Source organism: Calliphora vicina, chromosome 5, assembly GCF_958450345.1.
Source record: "Calliphora vicina chromosome 5, idCalVici1.1, whole genome shotgun sequence".
NCBI lineage: Eukaryota > Metazoa > Arthropoda > Insecta > Diptera > Calliphoridae > Calliphora > Calliphora vicina.
Window position 1 is genome coordinate 36864996 of NC_088784.1, and position 14379 is coordinate 36879374.

The 14379-nt window shown below is 34.1% G+C and overlaps 1 protein-coding gene across 1 annotated transcript; it reads left to right on the plus strand.

The window, feature by feature from the left end:
• The first annotated feature begins 11379 nt into the window (after nucleotides 1–11379).
• Nucleotides 11380–13601, plus strand: LOC135961675 (putative glycerophosphocholine phosphodiesterase GPCPD1 homolog 2). The gene has a single exon (XM_065513214.1). The coding sequence runs from the start codon at nucleotides 11451–11453 to the stop codon at nucleotides 13482–13484; it is 2034 nt and encodes a 677-aa protein (XP_065369286.1). The 5' UTR covers nucleotides 11380–11450; the 3' UTR covers nucleotides 13485–13601.
• Nucleotides 13602–14379: the final 778 nt, after the last annotated feature.

The window sequence follows — 14379 nt, forward strand, 5'->3', positions numbered from 1 at the left end:
TTATAGTGTCTCTCTAGTGCGGACTGTTGGTTTATCTATGCTCGATAAATGGAATTACAAATACATATAATTTATAATTGTTTTGTATTGTAAATGAAAAATAGATTAAACTACTTATTTCATATTTCAGTTGTTTTTTATTTTAACGGACTTTAAACAATTTTGTTGCACGTGATATGCATTAGATTTAGTCATTAGAAAACACCATGCTATCATACCAGTAGCACGTTTTTACCATAAATGTTTTATTTTTATGAAAATTGATAAGTTGATGATAAGGCAAGTTCACTTTTTTTTTTCAAATTGTAGGAAGGTAAATATTTTATTACAATACATACTACTATGTTTGTTTATATATACTACACATAATAAAATGTATAAATAGATAATTTTGTATATAGTAAATTCCTATTGAAAGTACATACTTATGTCTATATGTATATAGAATGGGGGTCATACATACATATTAGGGTGACACTTTTTGGATTTTTGATGCTTTCAAGGTCTAAAATTTCTCTCGGTCATCTTAAAATCAATTACTGATCATTTTATTCAAATGAGGATTTACAATTAAGAGTGTTATATTGCTTATGTCCAATTTCATAACGATATTAATTATTACATTATGAATGTTCACGTCATTTTCTAAGGGGGACCATGTATGGGGACTTGGGACAAATATTGACCGATTATCGCCATACTTTACCGTATAATTTCAGATTACTCAGAAGTAATTTATGTATTTTTATTATTACATATATGTATTTTTATTAAAAAAAATAATTTTTCTATTTTTCCAAATTTTGTTTAAAAAAGTTTTTTTAAACAAATTTTTTTTTGAAAAAAAAAATTTATGACAAAAACATTTTTTATGAAAACAAAACTCGGGTTAAAGGTTTTTTTTCGATTTTGACAAATCGATTTTCTATAGCCTTATATACATCGTTGTAATGGACTTTGAAATATCTATCATTAGATATCCATATTGTCTATATTAATGACTTAGTAATCCAGATATAGGTAAAAAATAGGCCAAAAATCGAGGTTGCCCGGGTGTTTTCCTTATATCTCAGCCTTTTGTGGGCCGATTTCGGCTATTTTAAATAGCAACCGAGCCGGAAGAATTCCCGATATATCGATGTATGAATTATGTATGTAAGTTATTTGGGGGCTACGGAAAGTTGATTTCAACATACAGACGGACAGATGGACATGGCTATATCGACTTCGATATCTATAACGATCCAGAATATATATACTTCGTGGGGTCGCAAATGAAAAATGTAGAAATTACAAACGGAATGATAAACTTATATAAGCCCTTGTCACTCATGGTGAAGGGTATAAAAATACATAAGCAGTCATATCCACACTGAATTTAACATACAGGGTGAGGAAGATATCATCAATTGTATCAGAGATTTCAAGTATTTAATCTTTTCCTCCTTCTCAAAATGTATATTTCTATTAGAAATTTTCTAATACAAAAATTAATAGACTCCTCCGCTAAAAGTGGAGATGTAGAATAGATTGGCAACATAACAGATCTCCTGCTGCTAAGCAGAGTCTTTCCATTGCAAGTAAGAAACTAAAAAGAGCCGCAGAATTCGAAAATATATTGAAAGTTTAACCAGTACCAAGCCCACAAACTTTCAATACGATCTTGTCTCTAGGAGTTTTTCCGAATGATTGGAAAATCTCCCAAATTATAATGGTTATCAAGCCAGGAAATGATTTGTTATTGGCATCATCCTACAGACCGATTAGCTTATTGCCTTGTTTGTCTAAACTATAAGAGAAAATAACAAGGAAACAGTTTAACGTTCTTAAATAGTCAAAACATTATCTCAGATCATAAATTTGGGTTCCGTGAGCATCATAAATGTAGCATCTAGATAATTATCTCAGCCTCGGGGAGACGTGGCTAAAAAATTGGAGAATAGAAGTAAATTAAATCAAAAGCAAGGGAAAATGTTCACTTAGGAGGGGAAGTTGTCCACCAGTGAGAATAAAAGATGTTACAAAGTATACAAAGGTGTCACGAGACAGAAAATTATATCGTTTTCTATGTGTCTCTTTCTTTATAAACTGCTCTTTTCATTGTTTTGTTTATTTGTTTGCTTTGCTTTGATTACATTACTTTGTCTACCATATTCGCGTTGTATATATTTGCTATCCCTTTTTAAGATAATTGCCCTATCATCTGATTTTGAATTTTTGAAACGTCAAATTTTACACCTCTGTATACTTTGTAACAGCAAGAACAGCAAGCAATACAAGTGCACAGTGGGGCAGTATCAACAATTTTGGAAATAAATCTGGCATTTCTAAACGGCTGCTCCGATCGGGATAAAATTTTCTGACTGAGTCAGAACCAATGACTTGTGTTGAATAAAATATTAAGAAAATTTATACAATTTTTTAGTATGAAAAAGTGCAATATTTTTGAAGGACGGAGTTTTAAAGTGGCATATTTTTGAATCTAATTCAAATTGTTTTTGTAAGACCAAAAATTAACTTTTCTAAACAAAAAAATATAGCTCGGAATAAATGTGGATCAAATTGTTCCTAATATTTGCAATCCTATTAAAATTTTGGCGATCGGACCAGCTGTTTAGAAATGCCAGATCTATTTCCAAAAAAATCGATTCTGCCCCACTGTGCAGTGTAGATCTTATACAGAGGGTACAGTCCAAAATTCATAGAACCATGGTACATAAGAAATGAAAACATCCACAGAGACTTCGATGTGCCTTTGTTTAAGGATGAATTTAGAAAAACTCGTGAATCTTATTTGTTCAAATTACATCATCATCCGAACCCACTCGCAAGGCTTTTTGCAGTAACTCAAAACAAAACAAGGCTGCGTAGAGCTGATTTACCACTCATCTAATTTGGAAAATATGATTCTCCACTGAGAGAACAATAAATGTTTAGTTATAAGATTTAATTACTTACTGTAAGGCCTAGATATTAAAGGCAGAAACAATATTATAATAAACGTATAAACTTTAAAAAAGTTTAGTAAATGTAAACACATTATTATAAGAAAGAATTTACAAATGGAATTAAAGCCAAAAAGTATTATGAACCGATCGTCATAAAAATTTGGTTTCATGATTTGTGTATACATACACACAGAAAACAGATTCGTGATAGCAACCGAATTTGTAGCCAATCGAATGATTCTACCTTAGTAACCGAATTTTACAGTTGTGGCTACAAAGTTTTAGAAGCGATAACAAACGTTTGGTAACTTCAAAAGAAAATCTAATTAATCAACTGATATTCGGTTAATAGAATCGAAAAATTCAATGTGTGCAACCGAATCATTCGATTGGCAACAAATTCGGTTGCTATTACGTATCTGTTTTCTCTGTGTATATGAATTTATTTGTGTTGAATATCAAAATTTTGAAGACATTTATGCTTGTTATAGTGATATTCGATGTTGGGGTAAATTCAAAAAAGCCTTATAACTTCTTTCTGGATAGTGATCGAGTAATAACGCATATATTTAACAATATGTCTCTTCCTTATCTGCTGAGCAGTTCATTTTTACAGCTTTAAATCTCCTTCAACTTTAGCAAAATATAACAGAACTTTTGCTGTTTTGTTGCTATTTGCTTTATTGATTAGTTGAAATATAAATAGTATTTTTAATCGATTTTTTTTTACATTAAAAACACTGTGCTGTGCTAAACTGTTTTTGAGTTACGCAAACATATGTTATGCAACCTCCTCTATTTTCGAAATAACGGTATATCTCGAAAAAAACGAGCTAACCTAAAAAAACGGCTAGCACCACTGAATTCAGCGTTCCCGAATTAGTTTAAGCAGCTGGGTGCCCCTCTTGACAGAAAAAATGGTGTAAATTTCGTGCACAGTGTAATTTTTCAGAACTCGAAACTTCAAATTTACAACCTCTACACGTTATACGATTTTGCAAAATTTTTTAGATGACGTACAACAATTTTAGGCCTTGGTTGCATTGACAGTCAAAATTAGGACCACCCTAATACACATACTTTGCATATTATAGTTTCGTAAACATACTTGTACATGTCAAAGACCATACGACTAACCACTTTTATATATACCTACATACATAGGTATAGAGGTATGTGTATTATTGTATATGAACCCAAACAGATTTATTGACCCCATGTTGTCCAAAGTTCTCGTAGAATGCAGTGTGGAAAAATATAGAAATAAAAAAAACTGCATCAATGTCAAAATATAAATTAAAATATACACAAGTTCGAGAGCATATACTATAATGAGCATTTATATTGTATACTCGTATTTACTAAGGTTTGGCGAAAACTTGAATTCAACTATGATCAAAACAAGTAGCTAAATATGAGCAATTAATGCAGGTGAGCATCCATTCCGAAATATGGTATATTCGAGTAATTGTCAAAAGTAAGAATATATCTCAGACCACTTGATTAAGAAATAGTTCCTAAAATATAACATATTTTAGGAAATTCATGTAAAATAAAATGCCACCAAATTTGTATATAATTGTTGTTAAAATGATTTTATACATTATTGACCTAAGGCAAACAAATTTGGAACTTTCCTACGCCAGAGCTACAAATATTTTATACGAGTATAATAAATTTGAAGGTGGTCTAATTTACATTGACCACGTGCATCTCAAAAAACGGTAGCTATGACTTTATTGGCTGCCAAACCCACGAACTTTCTTTGGCACCGATTCACACAGATAAACCCTGCTGTTTGGTATCTGGTGCGATATGGTGGATCCACGTTTCGCCAAGGCATAAGTCCCTGTTGATCAACACTAAACACACATGCGATGTTTATGTGAGCAAACGCGACAGACATCTTGCGGAAAAATTTCTCAACCCAAGTGATTATTCACAATTGAAACCAGTAAGCCATGTGAGATACCTATGGCTTCCACAATCTCTCGCACTTTCAATGTACGATCGGCCAATACCATATCGTTTATTTCTTCAATTGGTTTGAGTAAACATCGAAAAAATTGATGCCTACCGTCCAGAACGTTCGACAACGAAATTCAGCAAACCACTTTTTTACCATTGAAATTGATGGTGCAGAGTTCCCAAATTATTTAACAGGAGTCAACTGACAGATTCCTCTTGACAGTAGCAGTGTTACCATTTCAGTTAAGAAGTGGGAAATTCAAAACATTACGGACTTATTGTCCCACCTTAGTATAATTTAATACCAGCCTAATGTAAAAATTACCACTAGTGTTGTATTAAAATTAAACAATTACTGGAATAATAAACTCGAGTACCACCCACAAAGTGAAATTATTTAAGTTTAACCAATAAGCCACACCACATTGTGGTGTATTATAGAATATAATGAAGTTTTATATTAGAGGTTTGCTGTTATACACCCACGATATTTAGATACAATAAATAATCTCTCTATTGTCATGATTGGAGGTGAACACTATTTTTTGCAGGTACATATACACATATTATAATTAAAAACATAAATAGGATTAAAGTACGAGTATTCTAATTTAAATTTTAGTTATGTAATTTATTAGATTTGTATAAAAAACACTATAACACCTGTATTTTACCAAAGGTATTTTATTTACTTGATATATAATCAACATTTTTCCAATTTTCTAGTTGTCTGGATGACATTTCAACATCCTTTTATATTTCTAAATTTCATGTAGGGTTCATAAGAATCATTTCTGCTGTTTAAAATCCCATTTGTTATTTTTATAATTTACTTTTTCGATCAGTTTTTTTTTCACATTACGTATGTGAGGTATTCATGAATATTTGAGTGACATAAATAAAAAAAAACATACTTTCATAGATATTTACATATGGGTACAAAAAAAGTACGCGTTTGTTTACGAATTTAGTATTCAAAAGTTTGATTTCATTTTAAATTTGTTGTGACATTTTCGCAACAAATATATTTAGGTGTACACCTGCAGAAAAATATGATGAAATCATACGTATTTGGGTTAAGGAGACCAAGAGGAATTTATACCAGGTGTTTTCATTAAAATATACATATATAGCGACATCCAATAGGGACTTCGGAACTTTGACAGTTCATAGCGGCCATATTGTTGAATCTCCATCTGTCCAATTGGCTGTCATTTATTCAGTTTGTTTTGCCAAATCACCATGGACGGTTAAAGCGTTCAACAACACGTGCAAATGATAAAATTGTTTAATCAAAATATGTCCTGGAGTAATTGGAAACTGACCCTAATTTTCATAAAAATATTCCCAGCGGTAAAAAATTATAGGACTTCAGTTTGTAGGCCTTTAAAAAAACATACTTACACATTCTAAAATATTCGATACTCATTCCACTCTGCCTGCTCTTAGAAGGTTTTCAAGAAGCACTATGAATCCCCTTATAATAACAAGTGATTAAATAAAAATAGTCTACAGCAAAAAATAAAATACTCTGCATCTCTTTGATTAACTCTCTTTACAAATTTACAACAATAAATTGTTTGCTCGCTGCTGTTAGAGGGTTGAGAGTTTGCAAGGCCTTGGCTCGCAATGACACGCTAAAATTTAAATGATTTTGCAATGGGACTAGAAGTCATTGCGTCTCCAAAATGAGGCTTTTAGGAAGGTCTCTTTACTGCATATTTTTTCCGCTGGGTTGTCTTCAGTGATGAGGCCCATTTCTGAACGAAATTATCCACATAATATCCAAGAGCGTCCAATGCATCCCGAAAAAATCACAGTTTGGAGTGGATTTTGACTAGCAGCGTCATCCGTTCATATTTCTTTGAGAACAACATTGGTCAGGCTATCTTCGTCAATGGCATGATTTTTAACTTCGTTTGTCCTGTATTGAATGATATGGACACCAACGACATGTGGTTTTGACAGGACGGCACAACGTGCCACGGAGCTTAAGCCACATTGAACATTCTGCATAATCGATTTGGTTTAGCCCACTGTCGGGAAAACAATCGACTCCAGAATCGTAACCAAGTACCCAGCACTATGCGTGATCCAATCACTAACCCCAATTATACATAATGACTTCAAACTGACTCCTGCACAACACTAGAGATGGTAACATAAACTCAGATGCCCAAAAGCAAGTGGCATTCTCAAATATCTTGAGAATTTGCGAGTGTCAAAATATGTCGTTCGATTTCCTTCCAGCCATAGGTTAGGTTGAGTTCTACGTTTCAGATCCATAAATGCAAGACAGTTATAGAGAAGATGTTCAGTAAGCTCTTCTTCTTCCTCATCATTACATCTTCTGCAGAAGTCTTTGTAAGGGATTCTTAACCTTTTTGCAGGTACATCTAGATGCCAGTGTCCAATTATGACCGCTATGAGGTTCCTTAGATGTATTACTGCAATATTTATCCCAAATTGTATTATCTGCATATCCTTGTTGGGTCAAATTTTTCTGCTCTCCTTGCAAGCGGGTTCTCTTTCCCATCTTTCCTTGGTATTTAAATAAAGTTTGTTTGAAATTAGTTTCTTTTTCAGAATTCGCAAGTGCATCAGTCCTATTTTTACATTAAATTTCTATTTCCCATAGGAACTTATACGAGGATAACCGATGATTGTCGCTCTATCTCCTCTAGCGACACCCGATATTCTTGGACAATTTTCGTTATTGGGTACATACTTTCTAGGGATTTAATGGTCATTTTGCTATCAGTAAATATGAGGATAATTATATTCTTCCTCTATAAAGAGGTAACAAGAAGGAAATGTTTGCCTATTATATAGGCCCTTTATCAAATAATGCACAGGAAGGTTCCTAAAGAATAAGCGGGACAGGTGCTTATGCCACCTCCAATATAAATTGAAATAAACCGCTATTACTTCTCAAGCAGAGTCCTCACAGTCACCCCTTCTATTTTAGTCAAAGAAATAATATATCATTCTTGGTTTCATTCCTATGTTCTACCAAAGAGACGCTGATTGGAACAATTTCCAACAATAGAATATTTAGTTTCATATCCATACATTTGGTAAATAGTACCGGAAAAGTTTTAGTCAGATTGATAGTCCCATTTTTCCAGCACATACATAGATATAGTCACAGATATGACCAGATTGTCGGCATAAACATATGTGCGGATGCCTAAATTATTAAATTTGTTCAGTAGTTCATCGATGGCCAGAGCCCATCAGTTTCTATAATATAATCATTCAATAGTCCCATATAATGTTTTGTGGAAGAATCACTCAATAGGGCTTTATGATAAGCACCTAAAGTCTTTTAAATCTTCCAGCATGATTGGCAAACTGAAAACAGTGTATTGGATTCATCGAGATATAGGAGTGACTAGTTTTCAGGAAAACCTAACAGAGGCTTAATGTTCCGTAAGATTTTGGAAGAAACACAAGTTTGATGTCAAGTCAAGTCAAGTCTTTTTTTTGCTTAAATCAGCACTCCAGAAATTAATTGTGTTGGAACTAGGAAAATAGGTTATGGGAAGGAGGTTAGAGGGAGTAGTGTTTTTGGATATTTGATTTGAATTTTCCTACATGGAAAGGGACAGGAAATACTGGATCTGGAACAAGTTCCCTAATTTCATCAGAACACATTCCGTTGTAGTACTGATAGAAATCCGAGGCACTTGAATGCTTCTTTCGACACTTGAAAAATGTGGTTTGACCAGCGAACATCACACTGAATTCTCATGTCTAGAACATCGGGAGCTTCTGATTCGTTAATATTAACCACCACCCACAGAAACAGATGAAGCAACATGATCTGTCGTTCGTTTGTGTGTTAACATACAACATTGAGTATTGCGTGCATTAAAATCGATTCTGTTCGCATAATTTCAGAAATTGTCACAAGATCTTCGTGTTTTGCCTCATTGTCCCAATCTACGAAAGGCTTTTCCTTTGAATGAAAATGCATGGCAAATGTTGCTGTCATCTGCAAAGGAATATATAGGGTTGTAAGTATGACTTAGAAGGTCATTTACCCCTGAATTAATCTTGAACTCATTTGATGAGATCCCATCTACATCAACTCGTATAGTGCGATCTCTGAGAAAGCATGATATAAATCGAGTTAAGTCGTTACCGACACCAAAAGCAATAAGTTTTGATATGAGCGCACCATGCCACCCACACCCTATCGAAAGCCTTAGAAATATCTAGAGCCAACACTTTACATTCGACAAAACGGTGAATGGAACAAAACCATTTTTCCGATAGGAAGGCTAACAAGTTCGACTTTAGATATTTCAAAAGATGGTGGTTAGCCATACTCTCCATAACTTTGGAAAGTACAGAACAAATTGCTATTGGACGAGAAGTGTTGTCGAGTTTAAGGTTTAAATTTTGACCGCATGAGTCCACCAGAGGTGCGGCCAGGGGACCCCAAAGTATTACTCGGGTATGATAAATTTTTAAAACGATCCTATTTCTTCGTTTGTATTCCGATTTCAAAAAACTTACACATAAAGAAATTCCTCATGGAGCACCACAAAAAACCTCGTCGTGTCTATCAACTATCTCTTATAACTTAGGACATATTTGCATTTGAAAATTATATTTCCCGATTTGCTCCTTTTTTCTTTTATTGGAATAACAGAATTGTTTACAAATCGTGACTGGCTCCAAAGTTATATACATTTGAATTTAAAAATTAAGAGCGTATATGCATTTTCCAAATTTCGAAATTTTTCTAAAAAAAAATTTATATCTCTAAAATGAAAGGTAATTTTGTTGCGGAATTTCGGCTTTTTCAGTTTGTTCAATAAACTAAACCGTTTTTGAGTTACTCGAATATATGTTGTGCAACCTCCTCCATTATCGAAATAACGGTATATCTCGAAAATACGAGTTAACCTTAAAAACGGTTAGCGCCACTGAATTCAGTTTAACCCATCGGGTGCACCGGTTGACAGTTTTTTCAACTGGCTCAGTGTAATTTTCAGGGTTGTCAGCCTCTCCCTTTTTTGGAATTGGCGTTACATTAGCAACCTTCCAACATATAGGAAATTCTACGGCACGGTATAATATGCTGAAAAGGTTTGCTAACGGACGGGTAACGGACGAAGAACACTGCTTCAAGACAGATCTCTTCCGGTGACTCAGTATACGTTCCGTTCGACGGTTTCCGAGTATAGAAACGATTGGGGTTATCTGTAACCCGACAGGTTCTAATTTTGGGATAGGTTCCATATTGGTTTCGCTTAAAAATGTGTCTTTTTAAGATGGCTTTCGCCCGGTCTTAGGGGTTTACAATTTTTGATCCAAGGACTTCTCATTTTGCAGTTTCATAATATCCAAGAACATTATGACACGGCATCAAAGTACGTTGAATAACTTAATAATATAAAGGACAAAATATCCAATATCGGTTATAAATCAGATCAATCTATATGCTTCAATTGCCTATAGAGAAGATAAATTAAAACATGGACAGAGGGCTACAGTGGGACAAAATGTATGCATCAATTTGAAATATTTGATATTTTTAATGATCATTATAACCTTTTTGCGTTGATCTATATAATTTACGACATTATTTTTACCGTGTATACATACATTTTTGATACAATGGTTATGTACTCGTACTGCACAATAAAAGATTAAACAAAAAAACAAAAACCTAAACCAAAACAAATTGTGTCACATTCATACATGCATTTAAACGACAATGACTTTGATTTGATATGAATGAAATTCGTTTTTTCTTCATTCATTTATTGAGCTTGTGCAAATATTTTTATATATAGACAAAAATAAATTCTGCAATATTGAGGCTTTTGAATAAATATTCGAAAAGCTTAAAATTAGTATTAGATAAAAAACGTTTACAAATAGGTGGAAAAAAGGCAACAAATCAACAAAATCACGAACCACAAATAATGCACAATATTTAGTTTTCTATGCGAAATTGTTTTTTTGAAAAAAAGGATAATAAAAACAACACAAAAACATACAAAATAAATAAAATATAAAAATACACAATAGCTGGGCGGAATCAATTTGTAAACAATTTAATTAAAAATGTTTAAACAATGTTGGCTTTTTAACAAATAAAATCGTTAATGATAAACAAAATAACCAAAATAAAGTAAAACATTGATAATTTGTTGCTGATTATCACGTTTCCCCTAAAATAAATCTACAAATAAAGTAATAAATTGTTCAAGACGATCTCATAAATCTTGAAAATATTCAAAACAAAAACTAACAACAAAAGAAACCCAACCAATCATTATCACAAAATTTGAGGTGTTTTAATGAAAACGAGATTATTTACTACTGCTGATTATTTTTCAACGATAAGTTTCGAATTGAAACTAACTAATCTTATATTGACTGGACAAATTTGCAATAAAACTTAAAAAATATTAAGTTCAACAAAATTAGTTGGTAGCAGACATTTGGCTGCAGCGGACTCTCCCTCAGCAGACCAATTAAGGAAGTTATTGGTGAAACAAATAAGTAATCACAATGATTTCCTTGAAATTTCTATTGGCTTCTTTGGCTGTGGTTAGTATTTGGTCTACTCTGCCTACGGCCACCCAGTGTGATACTTCTTATTATGAGAAATATTACTCGGCACGCAGATTCTTGCCCTTGAAGAAAAGCTCACTGGTGCAGGTCAACTTTACTTTGAGTTTGCAAAATGAAAAACTGGAGGAATTTGAGAAAATCGCCTTGGTAGGCGATGCCCAAACTCTAGGGTACTGGAAGGCAAATGGTGCTGTTATCATGAATAAAACAGAAGAATATGGCAAATGGCAAGCTTCCCTTTGGTTAAATGCCAATTCATCCATAAACTATCGTTATTTTATAGCAGCCCAGGACTCTCGTTCCGGCTCCATACAAGTGAGACGCTGGGAATCTGCAATACAAAGTCGCCATCTAAATATATCTTCTGTTCCAGTTAGTCGTTCGGATCTGTTTGGTATCACTGTGCCCGGTGGCAGCAAGGAAATACAACGTGGTTGGCTCAATTCGGGTCATATAGTTCAATTTAAATTGTTCCGCCATCCTCTGCAATTGAATGATACTTCCGCAAGTGACCAACAGCGTTTGCGCATTAAACTGACACCCGTAGATCCTCAATGGCGTACGACTATAGTTCCCTCGGCCCGTGCCTACAGTGAATATGTTCGCATGGAATATGGCAATAGTTTCCTAAGATCACAACCAGCTCATGGTGTTCTCTATCACAACAAGGACATTATTATGTTCCATACCACAGTAAGTGATCTGCAAGATGTGGCCTATCTCATTGAAATCTATGTGGAAGATACTCAAACCGAAGTGGCCAGAGTGATTGGCTATCAATATATCTATCCCCAGTCTATAAGTGATACTGATGGTGAAATTTCCGTTAAACTGCTCTCGCCCAGCTGGATGAATACCATTGGTGTTTTGAAACTTAAATATGTGGTTGTCCATCCTTTGGCCAATTCTGCAGTGGACTTCCGTACCTCCTTTGCCGATTACTGGCGTGACAATTGGTCTAGGCTTGAAGCTGGCCACCGAGGTTTGGGCAAGTCGCTCAAGGAAACTACTAATGCTGCTCCTATATTGGAAAATACCGTGGCCTCTATGATAGCGGCTGGTGAATTGGGCACCGATATAGTGGAATTTGATGTGCAGTTGACTAAAGATTTGGTGCCTATTATCTATCACGACTTTGCCATACTGGTGTGCATGGAATCAAAGACCCCTACCAGCAAAGATGACCTAACCGAAGTAATGATTAAGGATATAACCTATGAACAGCTTAAAGATTTAACCACTTATCAAGTGGTGGGTTCTAAAATTATCGAATATCCCTCTCACAACTCTTTGCTAAATGAGACTCATCGCATTTTCCCCACTTTCGAAGATTTTCTCACCAAAGTCAACAAGTCTGTGGGCTTTGATATCGAAATTAAATGGCCTCAACTTAAAAGCTCCGGTGCTTGGGAGAGCATACAAACCATTGATAAAAATCTCTATATGGATCGCATCTTGGATGTTATGCTAAAGCATGGCTGTGGTCGTCTTTCCTTCTTCACCAGTTTCGATGCTGATATTTGCTCTATGATACGTTTCAAACAGAACATGTATCCCGTCATGTTCCTCTCCTCCAGCAAGGAAGCCAACTTTGTTGATCCTCGTTCAGATACCATATACGATTCAGTGAATAATGCCCAGGCCTTTGATTTGGCCGGTATTGCACCCAACGCTGTATTTATCAAGAAAAATCCCGAATGGATTGATGTGGCCTTGAAACAGAACAAAAAAGTCTTCTTATGGGGTGGTGATCTTAAGGATCGTGAATCGATCGACTGGTTTATTGCTCAAAATCCCACCGGTGTTATTTACGATCGCATGGATTTGTATTTAACAGCGAATAGAACGAGTGCTTTCGATGTGGAAAATGATTTGCCCGATTTCTTTAATTTGCAATGTTCGCCGGTAGGACAAGGTTCGGCAGAAAATGCCACAATCACTAATATCTTAAGTAATGTCAATATGTTGTAATTGTTAAAGGAAAAAAGTGTAGAAATTAATATAAGTAATATCAACTTTTAATATTAAACCTTCGCATAAGATTATTATTTGTTGGAAACGATTTTTTTTAATAAAATTTAGAAAAATAAATTTAAGTTTTTTTAATATTTAAATTGGAATTAAACCAAGGTTGCCCCTGGTCAGTGGTTCAGAATCAAAATTGTTTGGAAATAAATCAGCAATTTGTAACTGGATAATCCGATTGACACGAAACTTCACTTCAGATAGGACACTTTGGACTTGAAAATTCTTTGTGCTTCTTTAACAATCAAAGATTTGAATAAAAATATTCCTGTTTCCGGTCTTTTCACAATATCGGACAAAACTTTTGACCGTTTTTATATTTTTTGAAAGGTGTCGCAAAAGCATAGCCCTTAATGTAGAAAACGCTTAGGCCTTACCAAATTGAACATATTATTGGTCGAAATTTTGAATTGTTCTAGAACACTAAAGCCGGGATTCAAAAAACGGGTAACAGTTTTAGATACTATGACCTATTTCAAAACATTCATATTATTATTTTACCAGCTCTGGAAAAATGTGGACTTTATGGACGAAAATGGCGATTTTTTGTTAGTTTTTTGGGAATTCCAGAATTTTGGCCAAATAGTATATTTGTTTCAACCTTTACATTTGCTATCAATAGGTAATAAATCTGAATATTCTAAACTAGTGGCTAGATTGCAAAATAATGTATGAACGAATCAAAGAGGAAGACATAGGCTTTAAGAAAATTAAAATAGTAACCACCCCGTTAGAATACAAGGTGAAAAACAGTGTGTTAAAGTTGACAGGGGTACGTCCATGTTTTGGAGCGGCCGGCTAGTGTTTAAAAGGATAATATCAAATACACGAACATAGTGAA